The sequence below is a fragment of the Vigna unguiculata genome, chromosome 1 (genome assembly GCF_037176805.1).
Source record: "Vigna unguiculata cultivar grain cowpea cultivar isolate G323 ecotype 2 chromosome 1, ASM3717680v1, whole genome shotgun sequence".
Taxonomy (NCBI): domain Eukaryota; kingdom Viridiplantae; phylum Streptophyta; class Magnoliopsida; order Fabales; family Fabaceae; genus Vigna; species Vigna unguiculata.
Window position 1 is genome coordinate 45,122,967 of NC_140792.1, and position 19,638 is coordinate 45,142,604.

The 19,638-nt window shown below is 28.0% G+C and overlaps 1 protein-coding gene across 1 annotated transcript; it reads left to right on the forward strand.

The window, feature by feature from the left end:
- Positions 1 to 6,371: 6,371 nt before the first annotated feature.
- Positions 6,372 to 8,246, forward strand: LOC114175525 (transcription factor MYB61-like). Its single transcript, XM_028060284.2, has 3 exons — positions 6,372 to 6,688; positions 6,776 to 6,905; positions 7,054 to 8,246. Exons 1-3 carry the CDS (start codon positions 6,556 to 6,558, stop codon positions 8,003 to 8,005), a joined length of 1,215 nt encoding a protein of 404 aa, XP_027916085.2. The 5' UTR covers positions 6,372 to 6,555; the 3' UTR covers positions 8,006 to 8,246.
- The last annotated feature ends 11,392 nt before the right edge of the window (positions 8,247 to 19,638 follow it).

Genomic DNA, 19,638 nt, shown 5'->3' on the forward strand with positions numbered 1-19,638 from the left:
TCACTTCCCCTGTCGGTAGCCTTGCTACCATTCTGTACTTTGAATGGTTGTTAAATTTTCTGTTCAAAACAAACACGTATTCTTCTCAATTAGTATTATATTTATTTGATAATTAATTTTATGAGTTCTAAGAAGAAAGGACATTGAGTTACAAAAAAAAAAACACAAAAAGTTTACAATTATTTTATAATAATAAACTATGATTCTTTTTCGAAATATAAAAAATACTTGTATATGCTTTAAACTCATCATTATTTATGAAGTCTAAACTTCATAAAATAACTTACGAAAAATCAAAACACCGACACAAGATATTAAAATAATAAATTTATTGATTTTTACACGTTGATCTTGTTCCTAACCATGTGGATTGTCCAAATACAAAAACTAAAGATCTGGTTTGAAATTAAGGATATTGTAGAAAGGAGTCATACTCCATCCATTCATGGATGTAACTAAAGAGGTTATATATATATATATATATATATATATATATATATATATATATATATATATATATATAATTGAATCTGCAATTGATGAAAGATTCCAATAGTGACATAATTTTGTGGAGATACAATGATAAAGGAATGGTTCAATAATCGGAGTGAGAAAGTTTAGGACAATTTAGGGCCCAGGAAGAAGAACACCTACCATCAATCCTTATCATCTATGATGGAGATGCAAGGACATGTTTAGAGCCATCTCATAAATTCAACCACTCAATTTTTTTTATCAGTTTTTCTGTGTTATCTCCTTCTTTTTGTGGCTGCTATACCCATTTTAATTACAATATCTTCATGGGAACATAATTCATTCCACTGCAACTTTAAAACATTTCAACTTAGAGTTTCAGGTTTATTGTCATTTTTCATTTTTATTTTAATCAAATTGTCTTTTATAATATTCCACTGTTAGTTAATAATTAATAAAATATTTAATCTTCAAACAAAAATAGTAATAATTGATAAACTATACAATAGTTAAATTTTCCATGAAATGAAAATAGAAATATAATTTTCATGTCTTTTTTTTCTTTAGTACCAATTCATTTTTAACAGCTAATTTTATGATACACTTTAAAACAAGTTAATTTCATAAATGTTAACTTTAACTTTAACAAAGAAAGTGTTAAAATTTCAATTAAATTATGAATTATTTTTTCCAATTACAGCCTAGATAAAATTAATATCACCATTCATAATTAGCATCACGTGATACATGTCACATTGTTTTTTAGATATACTTTTCTTCTAAAAAAAAAATATCCAATTTAGACATGGTTTTTCAATGACCATAAGATATTGAAAGTTTGAGATATATTAAATACCAATTATGTACTGAAGTTCTTTTTAATAACTACAGAAATTTGAAATATCAATTGACTAGTATACTATCATTGCCTTTTTGTCTTTATCCTACGCTACGCACTTATATTAGAAAATATTGTGAAATCTTATCAACACTTACATCTTTAATTTTTGAATTTTTGTTTTGTTCGTGAAAATGCAGCTTATTTGTCAATATGCATCCGACCCATACTATACAAAATTAAAATTATTCAATCTTATTATAATTTAAATTTTTACCAATAATTTTAAAAACATATCTTATGAAACGTTAATTATGAAACACCACAATTTTAAACTTAATAAAATATATAAATTACATACAAATTACTTACATCCATATATATATATATATATATATATATATATATATTATTACGCATAAAGTATTAATACATCCTTAAATAAAAAAGTATAATTTAAATAAAATTGCACAAAAAATTAAAAGTGATTTGTACCTCAATAACACAACTATTTAAGCTCGTATATGGTGATAATACTCAAATCAATTCTTCGTTAATTTCTTATCATTTTTTATATTAAAAGATGAGATTTAGGCCGATGAGTTGTGGTATTCGTTCTTATAGTAGGCTTCTATATTTTTCTTTGTCATATTACTCAATTAAACTTTAGTAAATAACCACGGGATAGCCAATCTATATTATACACTCTCTAATATATATATATATATATATATATATATATATATATATATATATATATATATATATTTGAATTATGTAAAATTTTTGACCAATTTTAAAAATTGTGTAATCATATACTACTACCATCTAGGAATGGTAAAAATACTCGCGTTGGTATCCATTGATAAAATTTGCGGCACATAATTAGTACCTGTAGATATTTTTAATATTCGTTTATAAACGAATCGGATCGGATCGAATGTGAGTATCATACTACCCGTACCCGCAGGTATCCGTCATTTGCAAAAAATTAAAATTAAAATTTAATTATATTTTATTAAGTTAAATTTAATTAAATTATATTTTATTAGGTTAATTTTAACTAAAATTTAAATTTAAATTTAATTTAATTTATATTTTTTTTATAACTTTATTTAAATTTTATTAAAAAAATATAACTTTTTTTTTTATATTTGTGGGTATGCGGGTATCCACGGGTACCCACGGGTTCAACAAAATTTGCAAGTATTTTTTAAACAGATACGTGACGAGTAAACAAACAAATAACAAGTGATTTTATTTTTTTACAGATAAAGTTACATATAGGTACTATCCGTGTCCGACCCGATGCGTTGCTATCCCTACATCAATCTCTAATATTATGATAGCCAAATTTGATAAATAAAAAAAGTGAAGTAACATATTATTATAAAGAATTTTATAATAAATCCCTACCGATTATAGACATGTTATCCATACAAAATATATAATAATAATAAACATATTTTCAAATCTTTATATTAAGTTTGAACGTAAAAACTAACATGCATCATAATATAGATTTCATCTAGCAATATCTGATGACAATGTGGTCATGTACATATCTTGTTGAGCTTTAGTGACTCTTCGACATTCAATTTAGGGTCAGAAACCTCCATTGAATTTCATCATATGACCATCATTTATATGACTCAATGTATCTATGGAATATGTTATATTATCCCATATCATAACTTGATTTATCGATAACTCATTATAACTACAAAAACATGTATGTTTAACACATTGGTTATTACTCATAACATCATCCATATATGTTGCAAATTCTTTTTCAATAATAAACATCATAATTATGAATCACATCATCAACATATCATATAATGTTGTTTGAGTGAAATACTCTAGCTTGAACGACTTATCTTCTCTAAATAAGAAAAAAAATCTCGTTTGAATGAGAATGAGTCATTTAAGAGAAAAAAAAAATCATTAGATAAAAAGGAAATTTGTTTGAGTAAAAATATCTCTTAAGAAAGAAAAACTACAAAGAAAAAATAATTAATTGTTTTGACATATTTTCTTCTTAACAAATTAAAAAAAAAATAAGAATTAAAAATTGTAGCAAAATATAACTAAAACATCACTCAAAGGTTTTAATTAAATCCATTTTGAGAAATTAATATTTGTGAATAAATCCTAAATTCCTAAATCAGTTGCACCATAGATGTCCAACTCCCAAAATTCAATTATATTACCATGTTTCTTATGTATTTCCATGTCAGTTGCGATAAATATTATGATCATACAACCATTTCTTTAACCAAAATTCAAATTTTTGTTCCGAAAAATACAGCTAATTGGTAAAAAAATTGGAAGAAATGACAGTGGAGAGGGTTTGATATTTTGGAGGGAATACATAAAGTTATTCAAGAGCTTTATTTGACAGAAGATAAGGTAACAGACCACTTTGGATTTTCGAATAGTTCCTTTGCAATACAAAATAAAATAAAATGAAACATGTGACAAAGAACTAGGTTTTCCTTTCATAAAAAAGTTTAAAGAAAATTTTGATAAGAACCAGTACCCATCAATATTTACTTACACACACTTACGTTAAATAAAGTTATAGTATGTATAAAACTAAGGATTAAATATGTTTTTTTGTACTTTAATTTTTAATAAAAGTTGAAATTAGTTTCTTTCATGAATTTTGAACCAATTTAATTTTTTAATTCTGTAAATACATGGATTTAGTTTTTTTAACTAAATTTTATTAAGTTTAATTGACGTTTCAAATACATTTTATTATAATATTTTAGTTTGTTTACTTTGATACATTCACATCTTTATTTCAATATTAATTGAGAGACGTGTTTAAAATATCAAATAAATTTATAAAATTTTGATTTAAAAGACTAAATATATTTCCATATATAAGAGATTGATTTAAAATTTTTAAGTAAAAACATATTTAATCTTAAAATAATTAATTCATCGAATAACATATTTAATCCTAAAATAATTAATTCATCGAAGAAGGTACTTATCGGTGCTTCTTGTGCAGCCACGGTACCATTGCTTCTCGTTTTTTCTTTTTAATTGTATCTACAGTACTTAATGATGTTGAATCATTATTATTAAATAAAGGGAAAATGTTAAAATATATTCTTTTTATAAAATCAAATCATTGTTAATCAACCAACATTTTCATAATACTTAATTAGTTAACAAGACTTCTATCAGAATAAAAAAAATAATGTAAATTGTAGTGAGTTGAAATTTTGGGACCACAGTATTGACATCCAAACAAAAGCAAGAAATCCAGATGCAGCAATGAGGGGAAGTTCAATTTCTAGTTATAGCAACTGCATTGTAAAAATTTTCCTTAAATGCTTAAAATAAGGAAGAACCCTAATCATAATGATGATTAATTTATATAAAATTGTTTGCAACAGATCGATGTTGCGTAGTGATCCCATATTTTGATATTTTATTTGTGATTCTTAGAGCTTCTGCATTTCGATGTGGGCCGCAGATTCGACAGTTAATGATATGCAATAATTCAGAATGCTTCTCTTTCCTTTGTTTTTTTTTAATTTCCTATACATGTTTTTTTTTTAATACAAAACATATGATGTTGTTGATGAGTTTGTAGATGAGCTAGCGTTGAGTTGCAGAATATTCTTTTCCATTTTTTAATTATATGCAGAAGCTTCTTAATTCTTATCCACCTGAGTTTCTGTGTAAGGATACACATAATAGAAAAAGGTGCAGAAAGCACGAATGGTAAGCTATAAAGAAAAAGAAAGAACAGAACAGAACATGGAGAATGAAGCTGTTGTGCTTTAGTTTCATAAAATATAAATATACCTGCTTTTCTGTATTTTTGTATGTGTATATGATGGAACCAACCTAAAGTATCATCGTTATCGTGCTTTGTTCTTTCTCTTTTTTGTTTTCTTTTTACCTTTTGATTATTCAAAATTAATAATTTAATTGAACCAGAATATATTTCATATATAATTGCTTATCAAATGGGGCAGACCATTTTTTTTTACAGAACATATGAGGTTTACGCTTTGAATATCATGCCTTAAACAATATTAACCTTTAAATACTTTATAAAAAGTCTTACAAAAATCATTTTATTTAATACATTTTTTTTAATTTTCTAATAAACAATAAGTATCATTAACATGACAATTATGTTCCAATAAGTGATGAATACCTTTTATGACAGTTGTATAATTAGATTTTGAATATAAAAAGTAATGTAATACTTATTTAATATTTAATGACCCGATGCGACTGGTCAATATTAATATATATATTTAATAGTTTAAATACATTTTTGGCAGTTAATTAGAGAAGAAAAGCTAAGCACTCTCATATGATTTGTTCAAAGAAAAATTGCATATGTGGTGAACATACAACTGCAAATTTTTTTTTTCTTATGTAGGGGTCCGTAATGGTGCTACCTTATAGGATTAGTCAACACTCCAACTGTTTGTATTATGTACCAAGAGAAGTTGTATTGTAACTTGTTCTTATTTCTTTCCTTCCTCCTATAACTCTTGGAGTATATCCATTTTCATGCTTCATGTACAAGCATGAATTGTAGTAAGATAAGTCTTTCCCTTCATAATACTACCACTGAAATTGCCCCACCTTCCTAAAAGAGACATCAACATTCACAAGTCATACTACCGATATGACATCTTATACTGTTTTTCTGGGTAAGCCCAAATTACTTTAATTCAAAGTTAAAAACTATTTTTTCAAATATTAATGTTTTCTTAAGCAGATAACTCTTTCATTTTTCTATACATTGATTTAGATATTAAACATCTGGTACATGTATTGATGCTTGAGATATAGTCGTATGCCACAGTACTGTTTCTTAACCCCATTCTTCTGATTTTATCATGGAGCTAAAATGAAGCTTCCCTGGCTCCAAATCCATCTCAATACGTACACATACTTTTAAGAGAAAAAAGAACGAAATAGAAGGAACCTTAGCAGTAGTGAGTACTGATTATGACATCTCTTTGGGACCTTCCTCTTATATTAATTCAACTCCTTTTCTTAGCTGCCACTTCATTTTCCTGTCTTCAATTCACATAATCTCTCTCGCTCTCATATTCTCCCTATCACAGTCTGGCTCAGTGCCACTCCTGCTGACATTTCACCTACACCTACACACAAGTTCAATTCAAGAACCCATCAGTTAATTGGAAAGGTTCACCCCTCAGTGTTGTGGGGTGAGAAGCTACCAAAAACTACAAATGGGAAGACATTCCTGCTGTTACAAGCAGAAACTTAGGAAGGGTCTGTGGTCACCAGAGGAGGATGAAAAACTTCTGAGGCATATTACTAAGTACGGTCATGGTTGTTGGAGCTCGGTTCCTAAGCAAGCAGGTACTCCAACACTCTACCACCTCATCTACCGAAAAATCAAGGGAAGAATTTTTTGTAAATTTTCCTGTCAATGTCGTTTATTGGCAGGTTTGCATAGGTGCGGCAAGAGCTGCAGGCTTCGCTGGATCAATTATCTGAGGCCTGATTTGAAGAGAGGTACATTTTCACAAGAGGAGGAAAACCTTATCATTGAACTTCATGCAGTGTTAGGGAACAGGTAAATCCATTCCTTCTTTTCATGATTAAACTCTTCCGTTTTCTTCACGTTTAGTCTCTGGCTCTTGCCCAATCATACTTAGCCATAAAAAATAAAGAAAACTCTTCCATCCTGGATATGTTGACATGGACATTCTTTCTTTTCTCAGATGGTCTCAAATTGCAGCACAATTGCCTGGGAGGACTGACAATGAAATAAAGAATCTGTGGAATTCTTGCCTAAAGAAGAAACTGAAGCAAAGAGGTATAAACCCTGTGACACATAAGCCACTGTCAGAGGTTGAGAATGGTGAGGAGGACAAAACAAGGAGCCAAGAATTTTCCAATGAATTGAACCTCTTGAATTCTGAGAGCTTCAAGTCGGATGAAGGGTCCTATGAGCAGAGAGCATCTTCGATTGCCCCCAAAGCCTATGAGATGGAAGGTTCCTGCAGCTCTAAGATTAAGACCAAAAACGACACCAACTTGATAACCAATTGTTCCAACAAAGACTTGTTCCTAGACAGCTACACCACTACTTGCCAACCCTCAGATTTGATGGGAAATTACCCTCTTCAGATGACTGATACTCTCCCAACCAATTCAGACTCCAGCCATTGGTTCAGTCCAACTGCAAGACCCATTGATATAAACTCTGAGTTTACTTCCGATGTTATGTCCATTCTTCCACCTACAACAGCCTCATTTCTCCCTAGCACTTCTTTTTGCTACAAGCCATCACTTGCCGTCCCTCCAGAAGATATTTCAGCACCTTCTTTTGCTTTGAATGGACCCAATTACTGGGAACCCAGTGCCTCCAACAACAGCAATGGCAGCAACACAAGTGATGGCAGCAGAGAGTTCACAAGTAGCAAGAACAGTGTTCTTTCTTCGTGGGGACTGACAGAAGAAGCCAAGTGGTCTGAGTACCTCCACAACCCAATGTTGATGCTGGCAGCTCCTGAATCATTGTGCAACCAAACTAGGCCAGCCACACATTTGGTACCTGATAACACTTTAGGGTCCATAATTTCTGGTTCCAAGGAGCAACACCAGTCACAAACTTCTACCATCTTTTCCAAGGACATCCAAAAGCTAACAGCAGCCTTTGGACATATATAATAGCATCAGGATTTGATATAATGAAAAATTTTAGAAGGGGTTCCAAGGGATTTATTTATGTTCTCAGTACAGGTGTGTGAAACAACAGATTAATTTTGCTCATGTATATAAGCCAGGTCCGTCACAAAAACATTTCATTTTGGTAATTTTTATTGTGAGCCAACTCATCTGTCTTTTACCTTCTCCTGTTTGGGTGGAATATAATTGCAGAATAATAAGGATTGCTCTGCTTTGTTCTTTCTTTCTTTTGACTGCAATGCAATGCTGCATTAATTTCCATATCTATGCCATCACAAATGTTCACTACTGCACGGGAAGTATCACTTTATTTTTCAACGGGACTCACTTTTAGTTACTTTGCTTACACACAATTTACCGAATCTCTTTTATCTCACCCCATACCATCTCCTATTCTTCTCTAACCACACCACACCATCTTTTAGAGTACTAAAAATGACACCAAACCTAGAACTTTACCCTATCCAATATTCTAAGTGTTACCCATCATTTTCTTTACACAAGAAGGACCACTATTTTATCTCACTTCCATAAATAATAGCCTAAGCTCGAGACTTTCCCATCTAAGAAAATTTTAATTTTACCGGCACAAGGAGGAGGCTAGAGCTGTTCTCCCTATAAAACTATATAAGTGAATAATTTCCTTCACTCATGAGCAAGAAAGGGACAGGAGCAAAGATTAAATGTAGAAAAAGATGCCCCAGGATAACCTTTGACATTTGCGAGCATTTTGCTTACTTTTAATTGATTTCTTGAGACCTTGTTGGGTTCTCCCTTTCACAAGTTATTGACGCAAGGGAAGACTATAACAGGATCATGTGCGTGTAAGTAGTAATAAAGTGGCACCACTAATGCAATGAATTGAAGTTGAAAGTTGCTCACTTGGTTACGGTCCGTACGATGAGACATGGACAGCTAAGTGAAGGAGCACCTTATATGTGTGCAATGTCTTCTAGCCCTTTGAACACTCTTCAAAACATTATCTCAAAACAACCTTTTGTTTTGCAAGTGAGTAACTTGTAGTTCCTAGAACCGCTACTACATAATTCCAAGCCAGTTTCTGCAAAACTGGTTTGTGGCTAACCACATCCCCGCCACAGGTGGCAACATCAATGTCTCCTTGGCTTTCGTGTGCCAATTCACCTGGCGTGTAAAATATCTACTGCAACCATACTTTAATTATTGAGGGTTTCTCAAGATTTCATAATCCACAAATTTCCACAAGTTATTTCATTTATTTGTTTGTCTCAATTTGTTGGGAATAGTTTAAGTATGAGTCAAAAAAGTTCCACATTTGATAGAATAAATAAAGTTAAATACTATATAAGAATAAAGACCCATAATACCATTGTCATAACATTTTGGTGTAAATCTGATGTCAAATATCTTATATTTATAAGACTAATGTCATATATACAAAATTAGAATTTCTCAATGATTATGACTATAACTAACACATATATGAAAAAACATATATAACCCCACAATACGGAAGGATCCAATTTTCATTATCAAAACATAATTTCAAATAATTGCTAAAACTTGTTTCAGTGTGGATAAAGCAAATCCAAATCTATCATCAACGTTCAAATTGAAATTAATTTAAATAACTTTCATTCTTTTCACATTCGAAATGTCGAGGCGCACACACCTTTTAAGTGTTAATTGACTTCGTCATAAAATCTATTGAATTGTTTTAGTATGTATCTTTTTGCATTTTACACTTTTTTCCTCTAGTGCCTCTTCAACAAATTGATATTGTATAACTATGTGTTCTGTTTTGAAATTAAAGGTAAGATTCCTTCTATCGTGCAGGAAACTGAGTGTCACAATATACAATACTCATCTAAGGTTAATGTCCGAGTTTTTCTACTAATCTTTGATTTCAAACAACTTAGATAGTTTTGATGTTCTAAGCTTTGATAGTAGACAAAACATCGTGTAGCTTTGATAACTAATTTATTGTACCTCCTTCAAGTGTAAACACATAGCCATCAATGCATCTTATTTTATAAAGATTACTTGCAAAATATAAATTAACATAGCTCTTAGCAACAAATTCTAATATTTTAAAAGGCTAGAAAACATATGAAATTCATTTGACACATTTAAGGATTTTCTTATCATTATTCTAATATCTCCACTTAGATTTGTCATGAATCTACTTATTGATTCCATTGTTTATGTTTGATCTTGTACTAGTCATGACATAAAATGATCACTATAACGGATACACTTAAATATCAAATCTTTTAAGCATGTATTTTCACTACCATACTTTAATAACTACACCATTGTTTAGTACTTTGGTACTAGAATGATAATATTTGCTTGCAACTATAATCAGATACAGGACACGAAGAAAAAGAGTAACAATGAGCATGAATAAAATTTCACTCATACAATATTTTTTTAAAAGATTCAAGGTTGTAACAGTAATATTATCTTCGTTGAAAATAGCTCTCATGCACTAGTGTAAAGGAAAGAAGAGATTTTTGGAGTGATATTCAGAAGACATCATCAACTCTTTTGCATAAGAATAAATTGAGGCAAAAGATTCATCCTACCGATGTGCGATTCAACACTACTTTTGAGTACTTATTCCTTAGGTTTTGTTGGACCCACCAAAACAATTTTGGTACAATGACAATTGTAAATAAGGTGGAAAAACAAGTAGTTTGGTCTAGTTTAGTTTGATAGACCACTTGTCATTTGATGCAACTCATATTGTAAATGTATTGTAGCTTTTTTGGGTGTTTAAAATATGTTTATGTTTTTTTTAGATACACTTATATTTTTTTAACTTTAATTATATTAATGATTAATCTTTTTTATAAATGTAATAATTTGATGTATAAATAAAGTTATTGTTATATAGAATAAGTTAGTTCACAAGTTTTTTTAATGAATTTAATCTAATTATGAGAAAAAAAAAATCTACTCCAATTTAAGATACAACTTTTATTACCTATCCAAATCCATTGTTTAGACATTTTAGACCTACGTATTAAGTCTATTGAACATTCTAAAGGTATATAATAAGTGACAGCATCCCAACTAACCTACCTGAATACTTTCCAACTTTCTTTAATCGAAAATTATTTTTTAACCTTTTTTTTTATAAATGTTTGACAATGTCAACTTAACCGTATCTCATTGGATGAAAAAAAATTTAGCGTAGCTTGAAATGAAAAGAGAAATATTTAGTGTGACTTGAAAAGAAAACTTTATCAAAATTTATCAAAACATCATTTTACTTCTTTAACTGTGTTCACTGTAATATGAAGAAAAAAAAGAGTTTAAAACCAGTCTTTTGACTCTTACTTTGGTTCTGTTTTTCATTTTTTTTTTTAACTGCGTATGTGCAAAAAGCCCATCCAGGCAATATAAGAAAGGGCCTAGGGACACTGGCCGAAAACATTTGAAGAAGGGTCTATCTTCGTGTACTTCCAAAATTCTTTTTACACCTCCAAAAAAAGTTTAAAATAAAAAAAATACTCTTTGACCATTTAAGTAAAGTCATGCACCTCCAAAATTATTTCTGGATGTCGACTCTCGAAAGTTAATTTTCGAAAGTCAAAATATATTACCGGAAGTCGACTTTCGAAAGTCAAAATATATTACTTAAAGTCGACTTCCGAAAGTCAAAATATACAAAATATATATCCGGATATATATATATATATATATATATATATATATATATATATATATATATATATATATCCGGATATATATTTTGACTTCCGAAAGTCTACTTCCATTTATATATTTTGGAGGTGTGATGTTCGTGACTTTATTTAAATGGTCAAAGAATATTTTTAAAATTTAAAAAAAATATTAGGAGGTGTAGATAAAATTTTGCAGGTGCATAGAGAAAGATCCTTCGAAGAAAAGGCACCAAAATAAACAAAAAAATATTAGACAAAAAAAAGTAAAATATAGTACAAGCCCATATTATATCTACCGTCACCATATTATAAATGTATTGTCACTATCTACCGTCACCATATTATATTTCGAAAAGACAACGCGTGTTTTCCAACATTAAGATGAACAGAGAATTATGCACAAGATTTTGCATTTTCCTTTCACTGTCAAACAAATTTTCTATCCTTTGTATTCAAATAAAAAGTCAAAAGCCTTAATCTTCGGTTGCTTCTTAATTAAGCACTTTCTCTACCCGATAATGCTACTGGAGAAGAAAATTTCAGGTCAGTTTAACCACTTTTCATCACTGGTGAAACACAACAAAAAATAATATATATAATATAACAGTCATATGATAAATAATATTTAGGGTTTTCAAAGAAAGAATCTTCCATTGATATCAATCAAACTTTTATAATATTGTGAACAAATCTATATAAAAAATTGAAATATTATTTTAATTCAAAATTTTAAATATTTTAAAGATAATAATTTGTAGTTTTTTATTTATATATTGATTTTTATTTTATTCATTTACCAGTAGACTTCGAAACTGTTCCTGAAATACTGATATAATATGACCAAGAAAGATGAAAATTAAAAAAATATAAATAAGATTGTGAAAGATAAATTGTAAATCTTTTTCATCAGTTTCTTTCCTTTTCAACTTCATCTACATTTCTTTACTTACTAAAAGGTTCATTTTCTTTTAATCAAACGAAAGAAACTATTTTAAAATCATTTTTCAATTATAATTCGTTATTAAAAGATTAAATAAACATATAAAAATTTATTGAAATAAATAATTCTCACAGTTAATCGATCTATTTTCTACAAACCAAATTTGTTCTTCATGGTAAAAAAAAAGACTACAAAAAAAAGTATAATTAATGATTGATTTTAATAATAAAAAATAATTATTTACTATAATAACAAATTTAGATATTAATTTAGAAATTAAAAATTATTAATACCAAAATATTTTTTAAATTGATAATTATAATGAATTGATATTTAAATTAGTCACTCATATTATTAGTTAACAAAGTTTTAACTTAAAAAAATCATCTTTAAATCTGTTTTATTAGTGACCGATTTATATACAAGACTAAATTTCTTTTTATAACTAAAATATTGATAACTGTAACCAAAATTAATATCGGTCATCAATTTAGAAATGCAAAAGGTGCATGTGTGATTTACTGCTGTTTTCAGTAATCAATAATATTTTTGGCACGGAATGTATAACAAAAAATGTTGTTGATTTTGATGAGTTAGTTGAAATTTGGGTGTTACTATGTTGTAATGACATAATATTTAGGGTTCATGTTAATAAATACTATTGATTAAAGATCCAGATTCAACCACCACACATTTTTTGGTTGCTATCTATAGATCACAATTCTGATAAATTTCATCAATTCAGACAACTCCATTTATTATTTGACTTTATTTCTGAACTTTGTTGCTCCACCTTTCTTTTCTTTCTTTCTTGTCACTTTCTGGGAAGATACCAATGCTTTCATTAATTGCTTCTGCTTCTACAAATATCTATACAAGTACTTTCCTTCCTTAACTACCAATTAATTATCCTTAACTATAACGTATCAATTTTTGAGCATAGTTATTTCGTTTAGTATATATATTGAGTTTTACTAAGTAAATATTTAAATTAAAAAGTACTTCCAAATCTATCAATTTATGCTTCCTTAAATGAAGAAAGTATATGTCTTGAAAGAAGACCTTAACTACATTCAATGTGTAATTATTTTCAAATATACACTAAAATCACAATCCAAACACATGACTATATTCTTAATTAAATGGTGCCTTATTTTTCGGCTACAAAGAAAACATTACGAAGACTGAACTAAACCTAGTGGCACTAAGTCAAAAGGTTTCGACCTAAACATGACTTTATATTGTTCCAATATTATATATATATATATATATATATATATATATATATATATATATATATATATATATATATATATATATATATATATATAATATTTAGAAGTCTTGCCAAAGAGAATCTGTGCATGGGTGGAGCAAATGCAATGTTAAAAATGTATTGCATAGTAAAAATTTAAAACCCGAAAAAACTTCCTTTTTTTTTCTTCGTCAACAGTATATCACCTCATCCAAACACAGTGTTAAATGAAAAAACACTCATAGTTTCGAACAATATTAAGTCAACAATACATATATTTTTTATAAAACTTATCACGAGAGTTATGAATCTTCACTAAAAATAATATGTTTAAAGTAAAGGTAATTTTAATATATAATTTCTGTGTCAAATTATTAAAACTTGCACATAGTAACAAGATAGGGTGTACATCTCTCTTTTTCCTACATATTTTTTATATCACTCTTACTTTACATATGAACTAATAATATCAAAAAATATATTTTGTAATCACCAAAACATAAGTCTCTAACTTTACTCTCTTAAAAATATCACAAAATAATATGAGAACAAAGTTTGAAATTGAAGTTATCTCACTTAAAAACAGACTAAAATATATATTTTCTTATTTGTTAAAATTTGTTTTATTCTTCTATCATCGTTTATTTTAGAATTTTTTCTTTTAAATTCAGGTGAATAATATCTCTTAGCCAATTTTAAATAAACAGTTTAGTATTTTACTAATATTTAAAATAATTAATTTTAACAATAGTAATACTTTTTCGTCCATCTTATTCACTAAAAGTTACGAATATTTTTATGAAGTCACAAATCAATTTTTTGAAAAAATGGTGAAGGTTTCTTTTTGTCTCTCAAAATCAGTAAAAACTCTTCAAAGTATCTTAAAAAGGAAAAAAAAGTAATGAAGAAAAGAAAAGATGCAAAAATAAAATAAAAGAATAAGAGTCAAACACTATATATTTTTTTTATTAAAGAATGGGCTTGGTTGATAACTATAAAACTTATGCCATAATTTTACGCAAAAAATAAAAATGTTCTTCTTACATTAAAGTGTCTATATCTAAACAAGCAATAATTGTTTAAAGTCTAGCTAAGTTATAATTCAAAAAGACCTTTGGATTCATGAAGGCTGGATTATAAGTTGAGATGAAAACCAAAATTTAAGTGTAGCATTCAAAAACGGGTGAAATTAAAATGTACATCCTGGAAAAAAAATATATAAGTATAATCAAGAAGAATAAAAATATTAGTGATATTATAGTATAAAAATGTAATTAATTGATCAGTGACCGATAAAATTAACATGTGATATAGGAATAATAAAATTATTAAGAAAGCTGATTATGGTAAACATCATAACAATTTTAAGTTATATATTTGCTGTTATAAATAATTATTGTTTTTTTTATTGATTATGCTTCACTTATTTTTTATGTTCTGTTTTATTTATGTTGTTCTGGTAAGATATATAGTATTTATTTTAATTGTATACAAACAAACAAATTGATTTAATCAATAAACAATGGTAACATAATTATAATATTTTTATAATTAAAACATATACAGCAGAATAAGATCTTACTTTTTTTTTTGTCACGGTTAACGTATTTATTTAATGGAAAAAAGCAACAGACAGTCTAATATCTACTTCTGTTTGCATTTAGATCTGTAAGTACCAAATTTTCTAAAATAATTCATCAATTGTAGAGTACTGTCACTTCAAATCTCTTTTGTATTTGCAAAAATAATTTTAAATCTATATTTTCTCCCTGAAATTTCTTTTAGTCAAAGAAATATAACTTATGTGTGTACTCAATTTTAATAAAAGCTGTTACATGTTATTTTTATTTTACGTTTTTACAAACCGTTATTTGATTTAGGCAGCATCTTTAACTTAGTTAAATTGTTATATTAAGTACAAATAAAAATTTTGAATAAAAAAAATTACAAATTTAATGTCTCAAAATTTTGAATTATATTATAGATGACAATATCTTATATGAAATTTGAGCTAGATTTATTGTTGGGCACAATATTTATCTGACTAGTCGAACCTTAACAAATATGAGTACGAGTGTTCCTTATTTAGAGGTTATAATCATATTTGTACATGATAGAAATTGTTAATGATATAGTATGAGTGGTTTAAAAACTTTATGTTATACTAATCCTTTGAATAGAGGTGAATTGAGTTGGCAATTAATTTAAAGTGTTATTGATAGACAATGATTCTGACTCATCAAACGGCTAGGGACCCAACGTGTCCATCATGTCCCTTTACTCATCATTCTACCATGTCATCCAAATTTCAACCACCATTTTATCACCACACATTTCTTATATGATCATCCTGCAAATCTCGACTTCTTTCGTTATTCATTGTTTCTCTTTTTGAAAATAAAATAATATATATCTTTTTGAAAATAAAATAATATATGTATATTCTAAAATTAACTATGATATCTCTTACTAGTAAAGTAATAAGACAAGAAATAAAACTTCCGTTTTAGTACGGGGTGTCGTTGTTAAACTTGGTCGTAAAATTAATTTTTTATATATTTCAAATCTTAATATAAATGAATATTTAAATTTAAAAATTAGATAAATATAGTTTTTCTAATTTGATTATGTTAAATATTTTACATAAATTAAATAATATTTTAAAATAATATTTAAGTTAAAACGTGTTAGTCCAGGACAAAGTTCAATATGTATAAAAAATTAATGTTATTTGAATTAAAATCGACAGAGTAAAAAAATATAATGTTATCGAATTAATATTATTACATTCATTATTTTTATAATTTGAGAATCAAATTTCAATTTTACATTAAATTTAGAGATTGGAAAAACATGTTTAATCTAAAATTTAAAATAATTATTGGAAAGTCACTTTTAATAACATAATATGGCTATAAATTACTATAAATAAAGTATAGTAGACTAGATTGAACCACGTTATAAATATGCAAACATTGAAACTTAATTAAGTTGTTAATCATACAAAGTGTATTCTACCTGTTTCAACCAGAAACTGTAAAATTGTTCCTCATAATTTATAGGTATATACAGTTTTGTGCACAGATGATGTTGTAGGTTTTTCAAAGAAATCCTGCTTTCCAAAAACGGCATTGATTTTTTTAAAGTTGTTAAAAATTGTATTTAATGAATGATTGAATCTCCTAACATTCAAAACCTAATTGAATAGTTTTAATTAATTAATTAATTAATTAAACACTGACAGAGGAAGTATTGAAATATTCAGATGATTAAATTTTGCAGCAGAGCAACTTCTATACATATTAAGATTCTATAAATGTAGCATAATTATTTTAACATTTTAACATTGTGAATTGGAGAGAGCATACTACTATGTTTTTATTCAGTGAACCACATATATATTCCAACTCAATCACGTGATTCAATTTTTTAGTTTTTTTTTTTTCTCTTAGTACGTAGTATATACTTAAAATTTTACATGTCATTTCTCATTTTAATTTGATAATCTTAAATGAAACAATGTACGTTATTCTTTCAATACATTTAAATTTTATATTTAAAATGGTAGTATCATTATTCCAATTCTAGAATCAAGAGTAAAAATGGTTGTAACTTGTATGAATGTATATATTAAAAGATATTAGATAGGTAAGTGAGACTTTTAATATATTAGAAGAATTTAATTGTATATAACATTGATAAGTAAGAGCTGAAAATGTCTCAAAAAGAGGACGTGTAAACAAGTTAATGGCAGATTTAATACATTCCAACCGTCCAAGCTTCCTTCCATCACTGTTCATGCTTTATCAACGGTCGGTGAGCGTCCCTGTGTTAATCAACGTAGTCTCACCAAAAACCCCATTCAAATTCATTTAATTACTCACAAATCCAATTTTTAATATTCTTTTTCAATAGTTTGAACTTGGACAGTGACAAATTCCCTAAAAAAATATAAATAGAAAAGAAAATGGGTGGCTAAAGAAAACGTTAAAAAATGAATATCCATGATCTTATGGCCTGCAGGTTTGCCTTGTGCAACTATACCCCAACAATAGTGAAACTCAGGGACCACTTTCTCTATCACTCCTATTCACATCTTCTTCATAAATTATTCTATTTTGAATAACAAATTGTTTTTTAATATATATTTCTGGTTAGAAGGGGTTTTTAAGATCATATGTACCTACTTATATATTATGAATTAATCATACGTGAGACTTTTAATATATCTATTTACACCAAGGTATATTTATAACAAAATGTTCAAAAATGTTTATTATAATAGACTCTAACTTGATTATGATACCATGTTAAAAGTGAGTTTTAAATCTAACTCAATTCCACAAAACTAATTTATAAGATGATGATTACACCTATTTTATATATTGTGAATTGACCTTATTTCTTATTTTTTATTATTGATAAATAATAAAAAAAATTTAGAACCAGCAGAAAAATGATGAAATAAAAAGTTAGATATGCGGCATGATTATATTTGTTTAGAAATAGAAGGTTTCAATAATTTATGAAATTTTCTTGTTGTCTGGAGAATGAATCATTACGATCAAGCGTTGGATGCAGCGACGAAAGGGCACGTGGTGCAGACTCTGAGAGAAGGAGACAGGTACACAGGGTGGGTCTGTTTTGTTGTGCGACAGTGAGTGAGATTATCAGTGTATATCTTCTTTCCTTTTTCTTTCTATTAATTGTTTTTTGTTCAAATGTAGAAACATAACCCAAGGTGGTCACATTCATCCCATAAATAATTTATTATTATTTGTAACGAATAGTGAAAATTAAAAGCGTAATAAAACGTGGACAGGTGTCTCCAAATTCCCTCGGAACAAACGAGGAAAGGGTGAAATTACGTCACCGGAGTTGCACGTGGAGAAAAATTAGGTTTTTGTTTTGTTTGGGTTACACCGAAATAATTAGTTAACTAATTAAAGTAACATTTTAAAAAAATAAAGCGAAGGTAAGAGCCCAATTCCAATGGGCACCACAAAATTTCGAGGCTATTCTTTGTTTGTTGGTTGAATGATTGCGTCCCAAACCAAACAGTCATCACTTCAACTCCTAATTCTTATCCTTTTCCATCCTATATTACTCTTCACAAGTTTAGATTTGGATAAACCACTATTATAAAATCAATTAAAAAATCAAACTTTAAGCCTAACATTTTTTTTATTAATTTTACTAATTTAATGTACACAATCAACTCATTAAAAATCACTCCAGACATTCTTTGAGTAATTATACCAAAACTCAATTGTTTTAAAACACAAGAAAATTCGTTTTTTTTTTTACTTAGAAAGATTAGTCCAAAGCTTTTGGTATTGAATAACATTAACACGGTCAACTGATTTTAATTAAGTAATGTTGAGTAAGTGTGAGGTTGATGATCTGAAATCTCCGCGTAGTATGCGCGTTCCTCGAAAGTAAAAAGATGATGGTAACATAGAATAATGAGTGTAAATGGCACACCACACTACAGATAAGAATATCTGAAGAATAAGAATAAAATGGAATGAGAAAAAAAAATATGGTGCCACATAATGAGACGGTTAATCAGGTAGTCAATTATTACTTTTGCTTTAACTAACCCCAATCTCCTTCACTATCCATTCTTTGACCGCCAAATATCACCTTCTCTTCCTTTTAGTCCAAATTAAAAAAATACAGAGAGCATACGATAAACTAGTGAGGTATATGTATATAATTTAATTTATCGGTCTCGGAAAAATATTAA

Excerpts from the sequence above, each read along its gene's own strand:
- LOC114175525 (XM_028060284.2), top strand. The coding sequence starts at position 6,556 with ATGGGAAGACATTCCTGCTGTTACAAGCAGAAACTTAGGAAGGGTCTG. Across the intron at positions 6,689-6,775 it reads CTCGGTTCCTAAGCAAGCAG|GTTTGCATAGGTGCGGCAAG; the intron begins GTACTCCAACAC and ends GTTTATTGGCAG. Across the intron at positions 6,906-7,053 it reads CATGCAGTGTTAGGGAACAG|ATGGTCTCAAATTGCAGCAC; the intron begins GTAAATCCATTC and ends TTCTTTTCTCAG.